At 34.1% G+C, this 24592-nt stretch overlaps 1 protein-coding gene across 50 annotated transcripts in view; it reads right to left on the bottom strand.

The window, feature by feature from the left end:
* RIMS2 (regulating synaptic membrane exocytosis 2) overlaps window positions 1-24592 on the bottom strand; it is a 443811-nt gene that overhangs the window by 139686 nt on the left and 279533 nt on the right. For 48 of the 50 annotated variants that reach the window (XM_054296393.1, XM_054296400.1, XM_054269313.1 and 45 more), the window contains 2 exons: window positions 20503-20659; window positions 17295-17411 (listed from right to left, as the gene is read on the bottom strand). In XM_054296393.1, the coding sequence (XP_054152368.1) occupies window positions 17295-17411; window positions 20503-20659 (274 nt within the window). The remainder of the gene's footprint in view (window positions 1-17294; window positions 17412-20502; window positions 20660-24592) is intronic. The other 2 variants (XM_054296350.1, XM_054296376.1) reach the window with 1 other exon arrangement.

Below are 24592 nucleotides of genomic sequence, written 5' to 3'. Positions count from 1 at the left end.
GGCACACAGCACTTTGCATGGGTTGTGCATCAATCACAAAGATAGGTTAGACAGATAGAACTGGGATTATTTCTAAAAGTAAAAATGTATTAGGTTTCAAAGACACCTTCCCCAACAGTGCAGATGTAGGCAGGTATCACTAAAAAGCTGCTTTTCATTAAAGCAGCCCTGAACAGTGAGAACATGTTTTAAAAATAGTTCAAACATAATTAATGTTCTTTTTCTATTTGTAACTGAATAAAACAGTTTAATCTTGGAAAAAAGACTAGAACATAAGTGCCTTAGTTCTGAGCCAAGAAAGAAAGACATCAAGAAAAAGACATTCATTAGGAATAAATTTGGTACAATTATAAAAGAACTCTTAAAGATCCAAAATACATTTTAGTTTTATCTGTAACACTACACTCTTTACTTACCCATATTTTTCAGCTGAACCATTGACTATATCATCTGCCCATGAACTTGCACCATTGTACCACCTTTACAATGCAGTCAAAATAAAAGAAGCGTTATTAAAAAATTATGTATTACTATTAGCACTCTAATTCATGTGACATGACCACTTCTCAACAAAATAGGAAGATTTCCAGATGTTTTCAAATAATTTTGTACATTTCATATTTTCTTTCAGGTATGAAGAAAACCAACTTTTTCAAAACCTAACATCAAGAAAATTATAGGGCTTTTTTTCCTTATATAAATTTTATATTTTATCTCTAGTCTTTTCAGCAGTTAAGCCATAAACTTCAGTTACATAAAGACTAATTGATCTCTTATCTTTGCTTACATAAATGTCTTCATGTTTTCAATGGCCGTTGAACTTGTGGAATAATAAAAAACTAATAATGGTGACAAAATATTAACAAAAGTAACATAATATACATTAAGAGTTTAAAATATTGTTTTTAACTTCAAATACATGACCTTGCCAGTTGTGATCTTTTTTTTTTCCTTATGATAGCTTAGACAGTTTCTCACAGGTATGTAACAAGCAGAAGAAAATTTGCTTCAGTGATCAAACAATGAAAACTAATTAAATGTTTTAGTGGTATTGTTCTTCCAAGTACTGAATATGGGCTGCCCAAGCATCTGCAGTAGCACTTCAGCACATCAGTTGAAGAAAACATAAAACACATATAGAAGTATTTTATCTTAAGAAAAAAATCGAGAAAAGAAATAATGCGACAAAAAGTTGCTTTAAGAAATCAGGAGATAAACTGCTTATGTGCCACTACTCCAGTATATTAAAAATAAATAGTAGATAAAAATCATCCACCATTTGGTTAAGGAGTTTCAACTAAATCTCCGGAGTTTTATACCTTCAGGATCTCACAAGAGTAAAGCCAGGGAACTCCTATGTATTCAATGATTTCCACATGACAGCGAGTGAGAAGATAGGGATTATCAGAAAATATCAAGACACCACTATATCATCAATTTGCTTGTCTGCCTTTTCTCCAAACTTCTCACGCTGCAGAATCTGAGCATTTGCAGTATGTTTTCAAACTTAATAACCCCACATCTCCTGCATATTATGTTGAGGGAAGACCAAATGGGGTGCAATATATGTGAATGTCAATAAGCTGCCCTTGTTTATTCTGCGTCCAATTGGATGGTATGGGGAGCAGCTTTTTTTTTTTTTTCATGGTTTATAGCCAGATCAATGGCTGGATGAAAGTCATTTCAGTTAAATCTACTTGAGATTAGATTTAGACTTAATGCCATATAAATCAGAATAATGCTGAAGTATGACAGGTACATTTTTATACTCTCCCTGATAATCCATATCCTCAAAAACAAAGCCAGTCTCTCCAGTTAGCCAGTATTTTAAATAAGAGTTTTTGATAAAACTACTTCACTGCAGACACCATAAATACATAAATATGGGTTTAAAATTGCAGTGCACTTTATTTTTTCTTAAATATGACTGTATTTTTTCATAACAATCAAATAAAACCAAAATTTCTCACTATTTGTTAGTAAAAGGTCCCTGCTTTACCTGTTCCCATAACATAGACAAAAATCAGACATTTAAAGAGGGAGAGGAACATTGATTTGCTCTTTTCTTCAGATGTCCTTCTCTTTTGGTCTAGCTCCTTAAACATGAATGGCTGTTATCAAATAACTATTTCCAGAGACACTCCAAAACTTTTCAGATAACTTGTCAGATTTTAGTGATATTATGCTCATTGTGACACATTGTACACATAACAAAATTTAGGAAGAACAACAGTACTTTGGTTCCTAGCATGGTAAACACTCAAAACCAATTTGAAAGCATTTGGGTAGTCCTTTTAGAAGTCAGTGTGGGCAGTACCATGCTAAAAACAGAGTACCATCTTAGGGTACTCAGGTTATTGAAAGAATTAAATTGCCCTAGAATCACTTCTAGCGACAGAAAAGGTTAGCCATTATAATTATGGTGCAGTTAAGCTTAGAAAAAACCTTCAGTTGTACATAAGCTCCTCTGTACTATTCAGTTTTCCTCCCACATCTAACGAATAAAAAATTTTTCAAGCTAAGAGTTATGCTTAAAAAAATCCAAAGTCAAATTAATGGAGGGCTAAAAAGAAAATGAGGTACTTAAAACTATGGAGATTAGTTGTTCTGTATTTAGAGAAATATGGCATAAAGTGCACTGTAAATTTAAATATCATTAGTCTAGGTCAATTAGAATTTTAGACTACGCTTCATAAAAATTTATTACTCAACTCTATCTATTTTTACTATATAAATTAAAATACCTTTCAGGAGTATAGGCTGTGTCATCATAATATGAATTAGGCACTCTTCTCTCCTGCCTAGTCCTCCTGAATGTGGAATAAATAGCACAGATATTTCAGTCATTTTAGAGCGTGCTTTTTTCATTATGTATTCCCTTACTGTATTATTAAGATGTGATGAAGATGGAGCTCATTTATCTTCAATTCAGCTATATACTCTGAACATATATTTTCATATATGTTCAAATTCGATTCAGAAATAATTAACAACTTACTGAGAACAATTGATCAATGCACACACATTTCATGGAAGTAAAAAGTTACATTGACAGAAAACTGGTACTTGAACAACAGAGAATGTTCAACAAAAGTAGGATTTTGATGTTAGAAAATATCTGCCGGGTAAAACAAAAGCCAGGAAAGAAATGGAAGCAAAATCTAATTTCCTTAAGTGAAACAACAGAAATTCTGCCTGAAAGAAACCTCATATCCTGCACAAAGCATACACAAATCAGCTTTTATTGACCTACAAATGCTAAACTCAAAGGCTAAGTGTCAAAAATAAATTGCACAGTGTAGTGTTCTTGCTGATAAAGCTGAGCTCTTAGGTAGGGAAGTTGAGAAAGAATTTCATACAGTGAGGTTTTCAGCATAATTTTATTTGGAATGAACTGCTAATATTTTTTTTAAACACAAGAAAAAGGTCACGAATAAGAACGTGGAGAACATTACTTTGTTTTTGAGATCAATGGTGTGTCAGACAATTTAAAATGTTACTGTCCGATCATGAATTAGCCCATATAACTCTGCAGGATTCTGAACTGGGGGATATAAATAAGTGTGAGTAAAGCTCAGCACGTCCAGCCATGATGCCTTGTGTACCTGCAGTGTGAGTAGCTGCAGCAGGGTGAATTGATCCCTGCTGGTGCTACCGTGCTGACCGGAGCTTTGAACAGTCAAGGGACCCTGGGGTGTGGTACAGAGCAGCAGGATGCTCTTGGGAAGACCCCAGGTCCTAAGGGCTCTGAAGTCACTGAGCATGCACAGGTGCTTACTGCCTTTCTTAGGCACGTGCTGGAGTAATTATCTTGTCTATGCTGCTGCTCCTTTTGGGAGGGAAAGAGTTGGACTTCTTCAAAAGGGGGAGCTATCAGAAAAAAAAATTATAACCTAAGAATGACCTCAGAAATTAAGGTTTTTGCTAATGTAAATGTGTCCTAGAACCAGTGAACTGAAGTCTGTCGTATCAGATAAAGAGTGACTGACACAAACTTCAGCAGAGAAAAGACGAAAGAGAACGAAGTAGTCACTCTGTGGGGAAAAAAAAAAGGAAAAAATGCTAGAAGAGACCACAAGAGTTAATGGAGTGGCTGTGAATGACTCAAGCAATAAAACGAGCAATGAATAAAAAAGGCAATTTTGACTAATATGTTTATATCATTTATTTGCCTGCAGGACACAGACACTGATGGATTCAGAGTGACATGAGATAAAAAATCTCTCTGTCCCAGATGAGAGACTCTTTCCTGAATGCTGAACTGTACAGAGCAATATTTGCTATTTTGGTGAATAGTGGAAACTGGAAAGTTGTTTCATATGCATGATAAAGTGAAAGTAAAAGACAGGAAGAAATGTGGTTGCTTGATATCAGCAAGACATTGATTAAGAAGACGGAACAAAGAAGACAGGAAAAACACCTTGGCCTACAAAATAATGTATTTTAGAGTAACCACTGAACTGGGAAAACTGTAAAGATAAAAGAGGAAATACTGTTTAAAAGTAATTATTCATATAATTACAATGAAATTGTGGAATAGAAAATTACTTAGTGTTTTTCAATGTCTAAGGAGAAACTGGATAATGATTATGCTATAAATTGTTCTTAAATTGCTGTTAGAGTACAGGAAGACAAAAAAGATGAAAAATCCAGCAACTACAATTGTGGCTTTGAGGTATTGAGAGGAGTTCATATCTGGTAGGATGACTCAAGTAACCTGAACACTAATGTTACCCTCAGGCAGCCTGGATTCCAGAGGATCATAGAATCCAGGATCAGTTCCTAGGCCCAAAGAATCTCGAGATACTGTTCTAACAGTGAGCTAGAAATATTCCACTTCATGTTGGATTTTCATTTCTGATCCAGGCAGAATTAGCTTTAATAACTTTCTGTTCCATAAAGCCCTGGAAAAGATTTTCCCACTGCTTAAATCCTAGCTTTTTCATCTTTATGAAGTACTGTAAATTTTGTTCTTTATTTTAATTGATTTTATTTTTGAGAGAATAATTTCAGAATCAAAGATAGAAATTTACAGTCAAGAACCTCAAAGTAAAACAATTTGAGAATAGCTCCAACTTTCACTATTATCTGAACAGTCACAGGCATAACCAGTAATCTGAAACAGGTTCAGAGAAACTAGTGCAAATCAGAGTATATTTCTGAGGCAAAAAAAAAGTGTATAAAAATTCATTCTTGAAATGGCATACAGATGAACACACTTCATCATGCATTTAAAGAAAACAAACAAAAAATCCCTCTCCTTATTGAAGTTTTTTACATGTTGACAGAAATATTATACATTTCCTTTATACTAGGTTTCATGTAAAACAAAGTCATTTCAAAACAAATGCTTGACTGAGTTCTAAATGTTAAAATGTTTAATATACCATGGCTTTGGAGAATTTTAAAAAAGAAATATTTCTTTCAAAGTACTTTTCAAATCCTTTCTTGTTTCTGCATGCAAAAGTAATTTCACATTCACTTAAAAATATGGTGACATATGATCTGAATACAGAGCAAGACTTAATGAACTTCTCAGACTCATATCCAGAGGGCAGCCATGAAGTTAATATATAAAGAGTTCTTTACTTGCTTTGGAAATTTTTTACATGGCCTCTCTTTTAAAGCAACACCTCTATCAACGATTTTATCTGATCTGAAGTCACCACTTCCTTTTTACTGGCTCACAGTTTTCAGTTTGATATTCTTATTTCCATTTACACACAGCTATGTAAACTTTTTTGGTTTGCAACCTTTTTGAAAATATCTTAATTACAGTACTTGAGCAGCATAACTTAAAAGCCACTGTATTTCAAGTGGCAAGTTATTTCACAGAAATTGCTATGGGCTCAAATTCTCTCTCCATATATTTCATGTGTAAATTGGAACTATGATGTTCTGCAATCACACACAGGTATTGTGAGTGTGTACAAGTATTCCTAAATCACAGAATATGCATTATACAAATATAAACAACATAAGCTTACATAAGCATACACTTTTACTTTTCAATCTATTTTTCAGTTAAGCAAAATATAAGACTTCAGCAGACACTCTTTCTGTGTACTTTAAAGTAGATAGGCTTTTCCTTGTTATTTCAAAGAGAATAATAAATACTACAAGTGTTCTGGAAAATTCCAACAAAAATAAGGGTTATAAAAGACACAGATATCTAATATCCATATAATCTATTTAAAGCTGGCTTCTGCAAAGCTGTTTGGTACCTCTTGGGATTTACCCATGGCCCCAAGTAGTCAATTTTAAGATGCATACATACTCATTGAGTACTATAAAAACATATTCCCTGCATGTGTTTATCTCTTAAAACACAGATCACATTCCCAGTTTGTAAATCAAACATGGCAGTGTCAGTGTGGCAGAGCTAATGGCACACTCCACATCAGTTATACCTCTCAAGATCATAGTAAGCACCCTCAGAATAGGTACGGCACATCGTACGGGAGCGGAGCAATCTGATTGCATCTTCACAAAACAGAGGATACATTGTGTGATCCTGGCTGCCAAAACAGAATGGGTGAACACGATGAAAAGCAACAAAAAGATGAAACGAGGACAAAACAACACGAAAAGCAAGCAATGTCAGCAACAGAACAAAACACTGGAACAGAACATGACTGGAACTTTGGTGAACTTTGCAAAACTACTTTTAGAAATTTAAGTATATTGGCTCACAGCTACAAGAGCTACTAGACTGCGAAAGGTACCACTCTCCAGCTTTATCATAACCTTTAGCACAGCCACTCATATATGATTTTATGCATACTAAAATCATGGTATTAGCAGGTATTAGTGTTTGCTGGTTTAAATTATTTTCTTTATGTATTCTCTAAAAGACATCAGAGTGATGTAAATAAAGAATTATAGTTGAAGACAATCAATTATAGCCTATTGGAAGTGATAAAATATTCAAGTGAAGCACAGGAAGAATTACCCAGTGTTTGTGTGCACACTATATTAACAAATCTAAGGATGATACTAACTCAACTTCTAAGTTTTCTACCACTGTACACAGACAAATAAAACCAGAAGGGGACATGTAGGTACACAGAAGTACATGCATTACCCACACATAGTCACACAGAGGAAAACATATACCTGACATCCCTGTAATGGTGATCTGAGGACTGGCTGTACCGGGAACGAGGTAAAGTAACATAATGACTGAGGTGATGGCAGAAAGAAAAATACAGATATGAGACAATAAGGTGGAGAAGGAATGATATACAACACAAAACAGAAAACATTATAATCATAACATTATGGTTTAAGACATAACATTGGACTTATTAACAAAATAATATGATATATGGTTCTAAACATAAAATTATCTAGATGATTCACATATTTATTCTGAGAAGCCAGTTTATGGAGATTATGGATCACGGAGATAGCTAAAATTTGGGACTTTCTACAGTAAAATAAAAGCAACTCAAGAAGTTGGATTGCTTATTTCCTTTTTTGAAGGCAGTCATAACTGTAGTATGAATAATATCTTTGAAAGGGATTTACCTAATCTGTCTGAAAGGCTACCACCATTTTGAAATCTGTCCCCACATAGCTCCAGAGCTTTCACATTTCTAAGTTCTCCTAATACTGATCATATTGTGATAAAAGGTGAACTTAGATCAAAATGTTTCATTATTTAAATAAATAATTAAGAGATGTAACATCAGTACCAGAATATGCCAAAAAAACCCCAAATGCAATTCAAATAATAAAACTAAGCTATTTATATTTTGTTTGTATTATGAAACAGTGTCAAAATTTATATATTTTAAATATATTGGTTACTCTACATATCTCCTACTAGCAAAAATAGAAGAAAGTAATTTTACTTTTACTACAAATATAAGCATGCAGTACAGGGAAAAGGGTTTGGAAAAGAGAGGGGTTTACCATTAACAAGGAGTTAGTGACTATAGTTTCCATGAAGCTGGGATATTTCAAAGGGAAGTCTAATCACAACTGTACACATTGGAAGTGTAAACTGACTTCACAAGAAACATGGAAAACCTCACCCTTCATTTTTATTTCTCATATCTTAATTTTCTTATGATTACTGTTTTCCCAGTAATCAAACACACTGTTACCAGTAGGCATATTACATACACTTATTATATTTGCCTCTTTTGCATGAGGATAAAATGCACCATCATCCACATGAAAATATTCCTTATATTAGGTCAATTATATATAGTATGAGATGTCTTTGTGTTCACTTCTTGCCAAATAAATGCAAAGGAGTTTCCAGTATAAACAACCAACTTTAATCCCTGATTATGCAATTTAAACTTTGCAGCTTGTTACAAGAATGAAGAGCTGTAGACAATTCAACAGGGCCCAATTTAACATGGTATAGTTAAAATTTGAAGAAGAACTAATAATTATTAAAATAGTCACAGAGTTTACACTGCAAGCTGTGAAAAACTATGAATGTTTCTAAAGTAATATAACTACTTAAGTATCAAAAGCAGTCTACCCATAACTGCCTGTCAGTCAGCATGTTGTCAAGAAACATTAAAAAAATTCACCACGATCTTAAAATATTCTTTGGAATATATGCACACCCACAGGAAGAACAATCAAATAAAAATCTAGGAGTCTACCCCCCAGGAGCTAAATGTAGGATGATGGCGAACAACTGCACACCAGGTTCTTCTCTCCACTACATGGATACATTGCCAAGCTATGTCCACATCAATATGGCTTTAAATTATACAGGTGCAACCCTGGAATTAGCATCTCAAAACTCTTGCTCTACTATTAATAAGCAATGAAGTGTTTCCAGCTGGTAGATGACATTTTAATTTTAACAATTCACTTTATCTTTCCAGCCAACTGCTGACAAGTTTTCCTGGTAGTTTTTGAAAAATATATGACATAAATAAATGCAATATATTTAACCATTATTTAAAGAACAAAATCTTAAACAAAACTAGGACTTTAGGCAGAACATGTGCTGCAGAACATGAGTGTGCACAGAAATGCACATGCTATTTGCAAGTAGATTACTTACTGCCCATAAGAAGGAACACCTCAGACTGTTCACTTCACTGATTTGGACATGAATGAGACACCATCAGTTCATGTTCTGCTTAGGATTTCAGTCCTAATAACTTTTTATATCTCCACCAAACTGTGTTGATTGCCCAATTTCTGGTATTGAGTTTTGTTTTAATACTTCTAAAAACTCAGAACTCCAGTGTCCTTACCAAGTTCTGGGAATTTTTCTTGGGAATTTCTGGTAGGAAGTTCAACCTTTTCCCTTTTTATTTTTTTTCATTCTGTTCAGGATTTCAGAATCAGTATGATAGCATTTAGATGGCATTAAGATACAACCACTTATGCAATTTGATATGCAAAAACTTGCAACAAGTTTACAATAAGCTTCTTCATCACCCAGAACTTTGCCTATCTATATATAGGAGTGGGGTTAGCTTGAGCTTATACTTGACCTGATCCTCTGGAATTACTGCCTATTCATACTTTTCCTTTTTTCTCAGAGCCCATGTTAACCATGCTATGTAACTTGACAGAGTCACAGAATCACTACCAAAGATCATCAAACACAACCTTTGACCAAATACAAAAAGCCCACTAAACTATATTGTAAAGTGCCCCTTCTACTCATTTTTTTTACACTTCCAGAAATGGTGACTCAACCATTTCCCTGGAGACTGTGTTCTAATGCATAGACTGTCCTCTCTTTCAGTGAAAAAATATTTCTTAATACCCAACCTGATTCAACATGCAGAGCAAAATGCTTCAATGCCATTTTTCTTCTGAGCATCCAGCCAACACCATACTAGTTGATTTTTACCATTAAATATATTACAATACATTTTTATCACTTAGGTTCAAATAAATTCCTTTTGCTTTTATAAATACATTAGCAACACCAAAAATGCCCATGACTTATTCTCAATGTCCAAAACTGAAACATACACCATATTTATTTGGCTAATCCCCAGTACAAACTGCTTAAAATCATGAAGTAAATGTATTATAATGTAGTAAAAACATTAAGCTTTGCATTTCCTAAGTGCAAAAGAGCTCCAGTAATGTTCCAGATCTCCATCTCAACTAAATATATCATTTGAGCTGTTAATAAAAATCATTACCTTATATGCACATATACATGGGAATGCTCAGAAGACAATGGAGACTATGACATAATAACTCCAGGATACCTTTTATTCTTTTTTTTTTTTTTTTTTTGCAACAATGATTTAGATTTCTAGCCTCTTATTACACATTCTTTACTTCCTACATTATATTAGTTCATGGTACTAATATGTAAAATGATGGCATGGCAAAATGAGCCTAACCCACATCCTAACAGACTTATGAAACATTACCTATTTTGTTACAGATAGAATAGACAGAAAATTTGCAGCAACAATTCATTTTACTTAAAATAATGAAGTTATTCTAATAAGGCAGCATTATAGGTTTTGCAATATGATCATTATTATACACACCCACACAACCACCTCCCCTTCCACACCATATCAGGTGAAAAGTGATTTCCACTGTCCTGACAAGAAGATTCCAGGTACATAGGTAAACAAGGTAGTTTTCTTTTTTTTAAAAGTGAACAGAAAATTACTTAAAAATTTTCTGGTATTTTTCACCTATTTGTCCATTTTCTTACAAAATTCAGTGAACCATTAGGGTAAGAAATCAGTGATTCAGCAACTGATTAGATTGTCAGATTGGAAGTACTTAGTATCCAGGATCAGGCTTAGAAAACCAGAAGAGTCCCAGAAGCATGCCCGAAAACACTCACACACAGAGTACCTCACTTGAGCCTCATGGAATACCTTTCTGTTCTTCCTATGCAGCAAGGGGAGTTTAACCTGCTCTCTATTGCTTGGGATATTGTATTTAATAGTGAAAAAGAGACATTTAGGAGATAATTTATTCCATTCAATTTTCACACTCTGTGACCAGGTTCTAAATTTTGATTGACATTCCAACTTCACCAGTACAGTGGGCAGTAGAGGCCCAAATGTTTTTGTGCAAAGGCTAAAGTGCTGTGCATTATTACACTCTCGTGCTTATTGGAATATCCTTAAAAAATTCTGAATGCAAAACAAGTCTTTGTGTTCCTTTCTGTTAAAGCCTGCATGAATGAAACTCAGTTGATACAAGAAATTTCTCTCATCCTGTCACTGTTTATCTATTCTCATATTCGACTCTTTCCAATGTATTATCTAATTGCAATTAAAGCAATATATTGTATCATTTGCAATAGTATTATCTCCTATTTTCAGTAACACTTCTTTACATTTTTTCAATTGAAATAACAAATTAAATGTAGGGAAATTATAAAATTCTTTAAATTGTTAAAAAATAAATATTATTTTTAACTGGTATGAACTTGTCTTTAACCAAATACTCCCCAATTTCTCAAGTTACAATTTTCTGAAAAAGTAGCAATGTGATAAAATAGCAATTAGCTTAATCAGACTGCAGAGCAAGAAACAGGTGGCTCTTGGGGTCAACCAGTTGGAAATTTAGGGGGGAAAGAGCCCCTGAAAGTGGTAGAAAATAGAAAATTGCTGTATGAAATTTAGGGAAAGTACTATGGTAAGGAAGGAAGTGCTAATTTGTGCTTGGGATCACATTGACTGTGAGGTTGAGCACAAAATTTTTCAAGGGAAAAGGAGCCAGGAATAATAAAGTGATGCAGATTCAGAGAAATGGCACAGCTCTATGAGGAGCTTGCTCATTTCAACAATGGAAAGCAACTACTAAAACTAGTTACTTTTTCCAGGGTTCACTTATACCATTCTAAAAGATTATATTCTCATCTGAATAAAGCAACACTTAATATTCTCTGTGGTAGAACGTTTTCCATGCTGCTTCCCAAACACCTGGCAAATCACATCAACAAACTATGTGAACAAAATGTGAAGTCAAGCTGTTAACTCTTAGAAAATGTCAAATGCCATTCAAGAAGAAAGCACTGGTTATGTAATTTCCCCTGCTACATTTCATTGAATACATTAATAGAATAGTTTTATTTAATAATTGGTTTTTTAAAAGAAAAAAACAGATTTTCTTTACTTATAAACATCAACAATTTTTCCACCAATAATGGTATGGATGCTTTTTGCTACACCGATTCTACAGAAATTTCTGCTAATCTCCTGGAGTAGATGAAATCCTAGAAATGTTCCATCTGAATGTAACTGAAAATTTGAAGAACTTAGTTGTGAAACAATAGCAATTATCAGCAGGAAATTATCAGCTGACACACATTCAATCAAGATGACTTTAAATAAGAAAATCAGTGCTCCCCATACTGCATTTTAAATCATTGCTCCAAAGGTGCAACACTGAAGTCTTTTATCAGAACTGCATTGTTTTTAACACAGGCTTGGATTTGGTTTTTTGGGGTTTTTTTTGGTTTTTTCTTTTTGTTTTGTTTTTTGGGGTTTTGTGTGTGTGTGCATTTTGTGCATTTTATTCTGAGGAATATATCTATGACACTTGGTGGTGGGGTTTTTTTAAAAAATCTGACTCAAAGCTTCTTCTTTACCGCCTTCCTACTCTGCCATCCCTGTTGGAGATAATCATCCTTCAGCAGATTCATGGAGGTACCAGGTGGGTGGTGCAGATAATTGTGCAATTAAACAGTGATTTGAAAGGAGAAAAAGAACTTAAAGACACACTGCAATTATTGAGATTCAAACTGGTGCAAACATTTTATACCATAGCTATAAGCAAATTTTCAGTAATGCATTTCTTTTACTTTACTAGGTATTTGAAGAAGCAAAGCAGTGACATTACACATCCCCATATGGGCATGTTACCCACACAGTGCACACAACCGAAGCCTGACAAAATTGTCCCAAAATTTCCAAACAAAGCATCAGGAACTCTTTATACTTTATAATATCTTTGTATTTTAATTTGCATTTAAATGATTTTGCAGTAAAATTTAACTAAACAATAAATAAAGGGCTACCTAGTTACCTATTATTCAGGTCTGTATTTAATAAAGACTGCGGGCAAAAAAAGATTTCTTTTCAGTGTTTTAATATGGAAAAATGTATCAAAAAAACTTTACCTAGTTTGACCTAATCTGGCATCTATTTAATAACAGTATTAGATTAGGAGTCTGCTACCCATAGATGAAGCAACTGCACAGTTTAAGATGACATTTAGAGATGTAAAATTTATGTTGCTCTTGCACACCTTTAACTTTGTGTCAAATAATAGAAGAAGATCTTTACACTGTGTTTTAGCTAATATTTAACAGGCTCATTGTAGCAAATTATTTTGGTCCTCACTGGTTTGATTATAGCAAATGGAATTGTTTGGCATGTATTTCAACATTCATTTTATGTTAAAAAAATCCAAGTCACATGGCTCCAACAGAATAAAAAAACCAAACAAGTGTGTATTCAAATATGTGAATGAAATCTCCTCTCAGTAACAGGGTGTGATAGTCCTGCTAGTCCCAGCACATCCGGATAACATCTTTAAAGTGATTTTAAAATAATGGACAATATTTCTCTAAATAACCATGCTTATGACCAGCCAATTAGTTTAACAAAACAGGTAGCAACTTTTCTTTTTTCAAATGGTAAGTGTGAAATCGCTTTGATGAACAAATAGTGGTTGGATAATTTCCCTTTTCTCTTGTTTTCTTGGAAGTGCCTCTCAGAAAAGCACTTACTTTAGAAGCTTTCTCATACATTTCTCCTGCAGGACTACTTGAGTTAGGCATTCTCAGAATGCTCTGGCTTAACACACTTATGCTAAATTCCCCATAGAAACATTATTCCTCAGGGAGAAGCCATCTTGGACATCAAATACAGTTAAATCAATACTTGTTAAATAATATCTAAGTTTGTTGAAGTTGTGGGCCTTAGTACAATTTTTCCACACTGTCTTGGTTAACAGTTGTTAACTGCTATTAGCAGTTGTTAACTGTTGGTATATCTTGCAGAAAAGAACACATAGATGTAGTTAGGTGTTTTTGTGGTTGTTTGTTTTTTTCTTTCTGTAACTAGGCTAATATTCTCACATTTTTCCTCTAATTCACCTAATTATATTGATTGTCTAAATATAAAACTCTGAGGTTAAATCCAACTGTTTCCAAAATTTTCTCAATAGTTTCTATAGTTTCAGTTTCTCAAGGGAGGTAAAATCAGTTTTAGAAAATTTATCAAAACATGCCAAACATACATTTACAAGGTTATTCCATTACAGAAAATGTTCTTATGGAAATTGGGTCCATATTAGGTCATAAGCATTCATATTTCTTTACATTACAAACCTTGGCTATTACATAAGAGTGTGAGTACCCACAAAAATCGTCACATTTTGATGACAATTAACTAGTAGATCTATATTAAATATACAGGTAAAAATTTGACATGGTTTCTCAATTTGAGTTAGCAGTATACACAGTGCAATTTCACACTTTTGTTAATATAGCAACAGATACAAATCTAACTGTTAATTTACCGTTACAGTTTACAAAAATGATTATATTATATGGCCATTATTTTACATAATTAAGGGTGTCTGAAATTAAAATTATCTCCAAATGTGTCTTTCAGGGGTTTTAAAAATATTTTTTTTTCTATTCTAACTATGCATTCAGTTTTGAAGGAATGTTTCATTGCCATTAGACTTAAGGTCAATAGACTTTTTATGTAGTTTCAACTAACTCCTCAGTGGAATATACTTTAGAGAACTTAATGCCGAATTATCTAGAAAAGGAAGGAAAGAATTTTCTTACTCATATTCTCAGTCACACTTTTACTTAGCACTGAGCATGTCTACAAGGCTATTTCAAAATCCTCTTTTGCAAGCAGCTTCAAAAGCTGTTTCATGGAAACAAGAAGCCATCAGAGCTGGAAATGCTGGGAAGGAAATATGTGATTTGTTTTCAGAGCCAAGTGCGGATAACATGTAGACAGATTACAAACCTATGCAAAAATGCAGTTTTTCAACTTCCCCCAACTGCTTGCCATTCTAGAAGTTTTCAAGAGCAATGCTATTAAGAGCTACTTTAGGGATACCATTGGGTTTTTATTATATAGCAGAGACAGTATCATAAATACTCGCTTAAGAAATTGAAATATAATAATTTTTCCATGCAAAAAATCACTGTCAAATTAACAATTACTATAAAAAAATATAAATATTTTGAAGTAGTCTTTTCCTGTTCAGAGATTGCATGTTGCAATAGAGGCATAGCTAGTCAATAATTTGCTTGCACAGGCGACCACTCACCATGTGAGAAGAGGGGACGTTACAGACAATATATACAGTACACAGACAAGGTATAAAACTGTGTTCAGAGACTCAGAGCACCCCTCTCAAGCAAACACCTATTAATCTAGAACAGTCATGAGAACTCAATAATCTCATCCCCAACAACCTTCTGACATTGTTTTTCTGACGTGTTCTAAAAAAACCCAGTTATTTTTCTCTAAATCAAGTCAGTCCAGGAGGGATTATTTGACTGAAGGGATTGGAAAAACATTGTGGTACTGAAATTCAAGCAACCTTTCACAGCTACGTGTTTATCTGGGAGGCAGCAAATGAACTTGCACAGTGAGCAAAGGCAGAGCCTTCCATAAGGCATACACAGGCTGTAGGGATGAGTTTAGATTCTGTTTCAAGGATGACTGGTCTAAAAATCAACATAACATTGCATCCCAAAAGGATTCTGTAATCATCTTTTAAAGAAACAGCACAGAATCTTCAAGTTATTGCCTTCTATATGAAAATCATATTCTAATGAATTAAGTGAATAGATTTTTTTCCATAATTTAAACAGAAATATTAATTATTTTAATGCAAAAAAGAGGTTGACTTATGATCTACCCTACTTGTGGTGAATACACTTCCTATTCTAGATGATAAACATTTCACTGTTTTTTCACTAGCTTTATTTTTGCCCATTTGACTTTTTTATTCACCAAAATAAATTACAAATCACTTTGAATAGATTTCAGTTTTAATTCCTTTTGATACTTTTTGGTAACATATCTTTGGAAAAAATTAATTAATATTTTAATCTTATGAAATCAAGATACTATAGTATTTTGAAAAGTATTGTCTTGCATTCCATACTATCATTGATGATCACATTACTTAGGAAATATGGTTTCTTAAGAAATATTTATCTTTTCTGTTCAATATTGCTAACAAAAAGCCACTGATTTCTCAAATTCTTTGTATCATTGTTAGAAACCCCAAAGATGTGTTTTGATGTCACTTGAAGAATAACCTGTGATTGCTATCTGTAAAAGCATTAACTTCAAATCCTAGTCCTATATTCTTCAAGGTTACAAAACATATCTGTATTACTCCTTGGTATATGCAATTATAGAATTAGACAAAAGCTAGCATTATGCCTTTCATTATAAAGTGCAGGATTTCAACTTGGTGCACAGCAGCTGAAATATTTTAAAAATTAAAAATAATAAATGCTTCCTGTTTTGATTTTCTACCTGAAGACAATGAGGCAGAAAAGACCAATAATTTTTTTAATGTAACAAAGTCATTGCCACAATTAATTCAGCTAAATTAACTACATTGTTCAATTATTGCTGCAATTCTTTTTTAGATCATTAAAATTCATAGAGGTTGCTAAAGCTCTACTTACTGTTTGGGAAGTTCCATTAGGCAAAACATCATTCATAGTCAGATGTGCTTCTAAACACAAAGACTCTGATTTCATACATGCTGTCCTAATAATTTTTTCCTTTTGTTTTTTACCAAGTGTCTCAGAAGGTTGAGCAAAGACAAAAACAGAACACAATACTAGACTATACTTTTATTACATATGTTACATATGAACTGCACTGTATCCAAAAGGAGCATTACATTTATACTGAGCTGAAATTATCTACTTTTATGCCTCTTTTTGCAGCAGCAAAAACAATCAAGTCTACCAAATTTTTTTAAAAAATATTTGGTACTTAAAGAATTCCCTGTATAACACACAAAACAAAAATATTTTATATGGAAAAGGACAACTAAACTATTCAAATTTTATATTACACATTTTCTCATAGATTTTTTTAATTCCCTCCTGGCAAACATACACTCACTGGACAGTTTTGTCAGCCTTATGTGCACTGATATTTTGCAATGTATGTCATGCGACCAGTGGATAAAGGAGAAATGCTAATCTCTGGGATTAGGTGTGTAATTTATTTTAGCAAGCTACCATAGTGAAGTTACTCACATTGATGCCTGTAGGCTGCAGCTGCTCCTAATTGCAGTCAGGTACTTACCTCTCTCTGTCTGGGGAGTAGTGGTCGTCCACGGCTCGGTGTCTGTCCATGCGGTTCAAGGTGTTGTAGTGCGCAGGGGTGGATCGAGTCCCTCGCAGTCCCTGATCCACATTCCGACTGAGGATAAAAGACATCAGATCCTGAGTTTTTAGTGTGCCTGCATGAAATCCTCTCACTGCTTTGTACAAACAATTATCAGCAATCATGCTGGTAACAAGATCTGTTAGCTGCCCAGACTTTTCTATACATTTAAAATAAAATCATTTTAAATCTTAAAGTAAAATTAAGTCTCATTTAGAAAATGGTGCCAAGTCCATGACAGGGATAGAGTTCTCTTTTGTGTTCCAATGTGTTTCTTCTAGAAATATAAGGAAAGCTTTTTCATTTCCTTCACTAAAAATATTAATCTTGCACAACATTTCATTAGTCTTTCCAGACTTCAAGCAAAAATTCATTTCTGATGGAAACATACACTGTAAATAATTTTTCATGAGTTCTTGATTTTGGCTTTACTATAAAGACGTAAACTGTAGTAGGACACAATGGGGACTTGTGGCTTTTACAGTAGAGGGCAGCCTGATGAAAACATGGTCATCTGAATTTAAAAATAAAGGGCTACCTAGTACCCACGTAGAGGCTTAGTGCAGGCTTGGGTAAAGATCACCCGTGCTAATTGAGACCAAAGCTTTGCCAATCGATTGCTTTGCTCAGTTTATCTATCAATACCTACTCACACACTTTACTTTTTGTGCTCTGTAAAACAAATCCACAAGAATAGGAAAATAGGAGACAATGGTTAACTGTAATAATTATTGGATAATAAAAACATAATTGTTTTGTATCGAATTCAAAATAACAAATTGGATGCTTCCCTCCACACAAGTTCAAGACCAATAAATTCTTCTGTCTCCCATCCTTTATTACAATCTGCTCCAGTGTGAGCCTCAATTTCCTTTATTGTTTTGGTTTTGTGTGGCTCAGTTCCCTTTTCCTTTCTTGTCACTTTATCTGCCCTTTTGGTACCTGTCATATTTACCCTTTGTCATTTATCACTTTCTGACTAATGTTAACTTGTACATGTATCCTTCACTGCTGCTGCCATGACATTATTTATTTCTGCATATAAGTGCTATACAGATGTTGCATTACACATAAATTTTTGCCTTCAGCTCTGCCTCATTTGTCATAAAGCATTTTCCACTCTGGCATTCATGAATCCAAATACTGGGTTTACTCAGGCTAGTAAAGAGTAAAACAGCAGTAACAAGATCTTGTCGGCTACGATGTAGTGGGCCCTTGGAGGAGTTTATTAAAAAACTAAATAGAATTGAGGACTGCAAAATGGTTTCTAAGAAATAACAGCAACTTCCTGGGCCCAAAACCTCCTGTAGAGGTGTCAGCAATAGGAAATCTCTGGGCATACAGAATGCTCACTGCAGTTAGGACGTCTACAGAGTAGCACATGTATAACAAATTCACCTGAGCAGGGTGCAAAATGTGATAATTCTTATAGATTTCCTGAGTAGAGCTGCATTTTCAGTAGAGCTAAAAAAGATATTTCTGTAACTCATAGCTTATACTTCTCTTCTGCAAATCCTCAAACTCTCATAACACAATTTTCTGAGCTCAACAAGTCCTCAAAGAATTTGTTTGGTATGTGGGCAGGGAAATATTACTCAAATAATGCATTTGATTCTGACATTGTAGGAAACAGCTGCAATAATATCAAAACCATATTTAAAAATTTAGCTTTAGGAAAGTTAAAAAGCAAGAGATTTTCAACATGTAAAGAAATCCAAGACTACAAGAAAATGAAAAGTGGATTTTTCAATGGTGTTAAACAAGTGTTAATCACCAGCTTGGGTAGAAATTCTGCCAAAAATGCAGACAGCATGCATGCAGGCAGAAAAACATAAAAACACGAACACACACACAAAGAGATTTTGCTCATATTTATGTCTATATCGAAGACAAATAGTGTAGGCAATTACTTAAGCTGAAATCAGTAGATTAAAAATCAGAATAGGCCCCTTTGTGTGTACCACTTATGTCTCATTTCAAGTCAGGCTGACTTGGTTTTAGATGGGTTTAGACCTCAAGTAGAAACACACAGTTTCTGCCTCTTAGCTGTATGAGATGATGGGGGATAATTTGAAAACCTAGTATCTCACTAATGCAAAAGGCTATCATATAGGCTACATCCGTTAGAGGAAATGGTAAGTAAAAACATAAATATTATGAAGTCAAGAGAATTTTAACTTAAAAAAAGAACAAAGATAACAGAAGGGAAAGCAGAACAAAAGAGAATTAGGATTTCTGAAAGAAAGGGAGATGAACATGGACCTGCCAGAAAGTATTGGATAACAGATCTTCAGTATCAAAGGGGAATTGTGAACATTATGGGCAAAACAGAAAACTTCCACTTTCATTTCAACTGAATTACATCATCTGGAAACCTACCCATACACAGCAACAAAAGGGCTGGAAAATAGGTTTCATTCCCATTTACATCCATCTCTCTGCTTCCTTTCTCTTAAGAAAGCTTATCCTGCAGAGTACTAAATGAATTATTACATGTTATCCAAAAATACCAGGTTGTTGGAAGAAATTTCCTGGTCTAATTTTCTCAAGATAAATACTTATCAGAGATCTCCCAAGATCAGGAGTTGATACCTTTCACTTTAAAATTGTATGTCTGTCAGTTTATTCTTGGTGATTAGAAGTAGAAAGGAAGGTACTCTGGGCAGCAAGGGAGGCTCCCCAGAATCCTAATTCTACAGAAACAAAAGGGTTGAAAACATCCACTGTTATATGAATGCTAAGGTAATGTCGAACTATCACATACTATAAAATATGGCACCTGTAAATAGCTCTAGGAAATGAAAATGGGGAGAGATATTTTTATTTCCTTAGATTGGACTGTACTGAATTTTGATGAAAAATGAGATATAAATAGGCAGAAGTAAGATACAATTGTGAAATCATATAAGAATATTAAATAATATAGTAATAATAAACCATAAGTAACATAGAATTATATATAAATTAGGCACATCACTATAATGTAAAAAAAAAACCTTAACTGGCATTACATAATTTTGTAAGATCTAACCAATTCATTTTCGAAAGTCTGGAGATTATTTCCAGTATTGGTACAAGCTGAATACCAGTTTAATTCATTTAACTGCATAGTTGAACAAGAGTTTACCTTTGTGGGGGAGGGACACTGGGAGACCACGATCTAGTCCGTCCTATACTATCTCCACGGTGAGGGGACCCTGATCGAGAACAATGATTAGATGACATTACTTGCTCAGGCACTGACAGTGTTGAACTTTGAAGATCTCTCCCGTTATGTCGGTAATCTAAAAAGAAATGTAAATATTCAGTGAATCTGAAGTTGCACTTTCCCACTTCCTGCCGTACCTGTAGTAATGAGTTTCTCAGTAAAAGATGGAATTTGATCAAGAATGTTATCGTGTGTTCTTGGGTTTTATAATAAAACATACATATGTAAGTTGACTCCTGTTGTTATGCTTTTTTTAAGTACAATTACAGTTCCTATAGTTATACTGCAAAAGTATGGAAATTAATACCATGCACCAAACTGGAGACTTACCATTTATGGTTAATACAATGTATTAATAATAAAACAAATTAAACTGATTTTTCCTTAGAATAAAAAAACATAATTGTCGCATTTTTAATTAAAATTATATTTCAAATGTTTTGTAAAATGTTTTTGAAATAGAAATGTCCATAATTAAAAATTAATCCAAAATTTAGTTTAAAAATTTGGGATAGGAAGCCACTACGGAGTTAAATAGTGAGATTGAGTTCAAGAAAGATTTGTATTTCAGAAATATTTAAGGTAACAATGACTCAATGACATCAGATTTCACTCACAATTCTGAATTAAAAACCACATTTTCTTCACAAATAGCAAGCATCCTGGACTAATCTTGAATAAGCCTAACAGAAGACATAAATGGTCTAAGCAAAAGCTTCCAAGTTACACAGTCCTAAAAGGCTACCACATGGACATTTAACACAAGCTTTTAATGAAAATCTTTTTTAAAAGCTGTATGTGTTAAAAACGATGGTCTTCATGTAATTGAAAAAGTTGAATTCACTGTCCCATGGTGCAATACTCTCTGTGGAAAAAAAAAAATACTACATATACAGCAATTTCAAGTAAGTTTCCCCAAATTTTGTGATGATGAAATTAAAACATAATGATAAGAAATTGAAGATTTTCAATTGTTAACCTGATTATAACATTTAACAAGAATAGGTCTTCAGAGAGTTCCTGGTGGCTGTGACAACTGATAGAACTGATTTCTTTGTTCCAAAGACAGTAACCAAAAAAAGAATACTTAGAGAGATCCACCCGGCACTGGAAAAATTCTGGCTCATGCAACTGTTATACTTTTCCCATGAGAATCTTCCAAGAGTAGAATAATCTTCTGCTCATGATTTTCTTATTTTTCTTCCTGGAAAATGTTCATTAGAACCTAAACAAAACCTTATTAATTCATTCCACTTTATGGTTCCAAGTATGTTCAATACTTTCAACTGAGTACTCATATTTACTATATGGCCTTACAATCAAGGATATATATAAACAATTCTAATTCGTAAACAACTTCTTCCTTCTATGTTTAGTATAAATGGATTTGTGTGTATCTGGCATGTGTACTAAAGGGGAAAAAAAAAGCACATCACCCTTACATTCCACTAATATAATGATGCTGAGGATGACATAGTCTCTCCTCACTACACCACAGTCAAATCATGTTATGTGTACCTTCAGCTAAGAGTCAGTACTGCAATACCAACTTTTATCTTACATACAAAGTAAATTTATTATTATAAGCACTGAAAAAATATATAGGGGCCAGTGGAACTAATTCTGAGATCATCAAAGGCAAGATGGGAAATTTTATGTGTGTTTGAAACGCTGTTATTCACTCACTAGTAAAATGCAGGAGATAATTTAATTTTTTGCAAGTCAGTCTGGAAATCAACACACTCTGCAATTCTGCAATTCTTTAAGTAAAAGAGCTAAAGTAACAGTAGTGAAGAGCCCACCCTGCAGCAGACTCCTGGCAGGACCTGTGGAGAGAGAAGCCCCCGCTGGAGCAGGTTTGCTGCAGGACTTGTGACCCAGCCTGGAGCAGTGTGAGGGGCTGCGCCCGATGGGAGGGATCATGCTGGAGCAGCTTGTGAAGAACTGCAGCCCATGGGATGAACTGACACTGGGGGGGTTCATGAGGGGCTGTCTCCCATGAGAGGAACCTCCCTCTGGAGCAGAGGGATAGAGTGAAGGGAGGAAGGAGCAGCAGAGACAACGCGTGATGAAGGAGCTGCATCCCCCATTCCCATCTCCCTGTGCAGCTGAGAGGGAGGAGGTCGGGAACCAGGGGTGAAGCTGAGACCAGAGAGAAGGAAGGGATGGGGGAAAGGCTTTGAAGTTTCAGGGGCTTATTTTCTCATTCTGCTACTCTGATTGTATTTGCCATAAAATAATATCTCTGAGTTGTCTGTTTTGCCCACAACCAGAACAAGGAGTGATCTCTTCCTGTCCTTATCTCCACCCACAAGTCTTGTTTTCTATTTCCTCTCCCGTTTCCAGCTCGTGAGGGCAGTGATGGAGCAGTTTTGGCAGCCACTTGGAACCTAGCCAGAGTCAATCGACCACACATAAATGAGCAGCAAGTTATTATTAACTTCTAGATATTGAAATAAAAAAAAACATTTACAGTACAAGAACAGAAAGAAATATTGTCTTATTATCCTTATAATGCATATCTATTGACAGAAAAGACAGACATAGTATATCCAGATAGACTATATCTTTTCTGTCAATAGATCTCCTTGCATACACAAGTAGAATTTGTTGAATTTGGAGATGAAAAGCAATGTAGAGTAGTAACATGAAGAAATAGGTAAATCCTTTGAAAAAATCAGTAGTTTATATAGTATTTGGTATGTACAGACATCAAAGTATGAGGGGAATGAGCAATACTGTAAGATTTTCTAGGTGAATAAACATAATGAAGGGGAAGGTAATCCATTAACAAAACACAAACAAAAACCGCCTTTAAAATTCTAAAAAATGCTTAAAAAGTCTAAAAAATTCCTAGAAGTGAGAACAAGTAAATCAAAATTATTCAACTTATTACATATGCACACAGAAACAAATTAATTACTTTGGAACAAAAAGCCTCTTCCAGCTCTAATTTGTTATTGTAGTTGACCAAATTAGCAGTATTGTTGCAATAAATCAAAATATATAACTTTGTAATTAATTGTCAAGTCTAATCCTGATCAAATATGTGCTTTACATTAATTTTGAGGTAGTCATGCAGTGCTTTCTGGTAACTAACACTGGTACTGCTTCCTTATATAAGTAACAAAGGCAGAAACTAACAGCATTCCTAGCAATTTTGCTAAATCTTGATAAACTTTTGCTACATTTTTTGAAGAAAACTAGAGGTGTTTAGCTGTGATCAAAAAAATAGATTAATGTTGTCTAATAATATTGTTACCAAAAAATTTTGACATTTATAATCCATTTACCTAAAACAAAAATAATTATATTTACAAACTCCTCTTTTTCCAACAGGCCACACATTGAAAAGCAACTGTTTAAGTAAGACAACCCACTAACATGGGTTAATGAGGTAATTTCAAAGTTATCCTTCAGTTTTGTAGAGTTAATGTCGCTCTGATTTAACTGCCTGTACTGTAGGTAATTTACCTTCCAATTTCAAAAACTATTGCACATCCTGAAAATAAGGTTAGAGAAGTTAAGTAAAAAACATTTTCTTGTGAAAAGAAATTATAGACAGAAAAGACAGGTCATAAGGACAGCCTGACCAATGAGTTGCTATTGAGCAAAGCAGATATTTATAGCAGTAGTAAAAATAGGATAAACATTATCCTGCTTGCAGCTATAAATATTGAGTCATTACCATAGAATCAAAGGCTCTGTAACTATGGCAAGCCTCTTAAATCAACATAGAGAGTACACAGAACCTGATAATCAGTGTAGACATAATCAGTGGTAAACAACTGTGAGCTGCAGACACCTAAAAGACAGACACATGACAAGGATAACTGCAATGCCATCACCTTCTTCTGTAATGGGAAGGTTTCTTTAAAAACTGATACATATGAAAAGAGGGATTTTACAAAGCACACTAAACACAGCTTCTTCAGACCTGAAGTTTTAGTTTTATCTGATTTAAGAGAGACTATTAATATCTTTGACTTAAAATATTAATCCACGCAGT

This window comes from Melozone crissalis, unplaced genomic scaffold (assembly GCF_028551555.1).
Source record: "Melozone crissalis strain CALT ecotype California unplaced genomic scaffold, PUWL_Pcris_2 ptg000002l_1, whole genome shotgun sequence".
Classification (NCBI taxonomy): Eukaryota; Metazoa; Chordata; class Aves; order Passeriformes; family Passerellidae; genus Melozone; species Melozone crissalis.
This window is presented reverse-complemented; position numbering and strand designations above follow the sequence as displayed.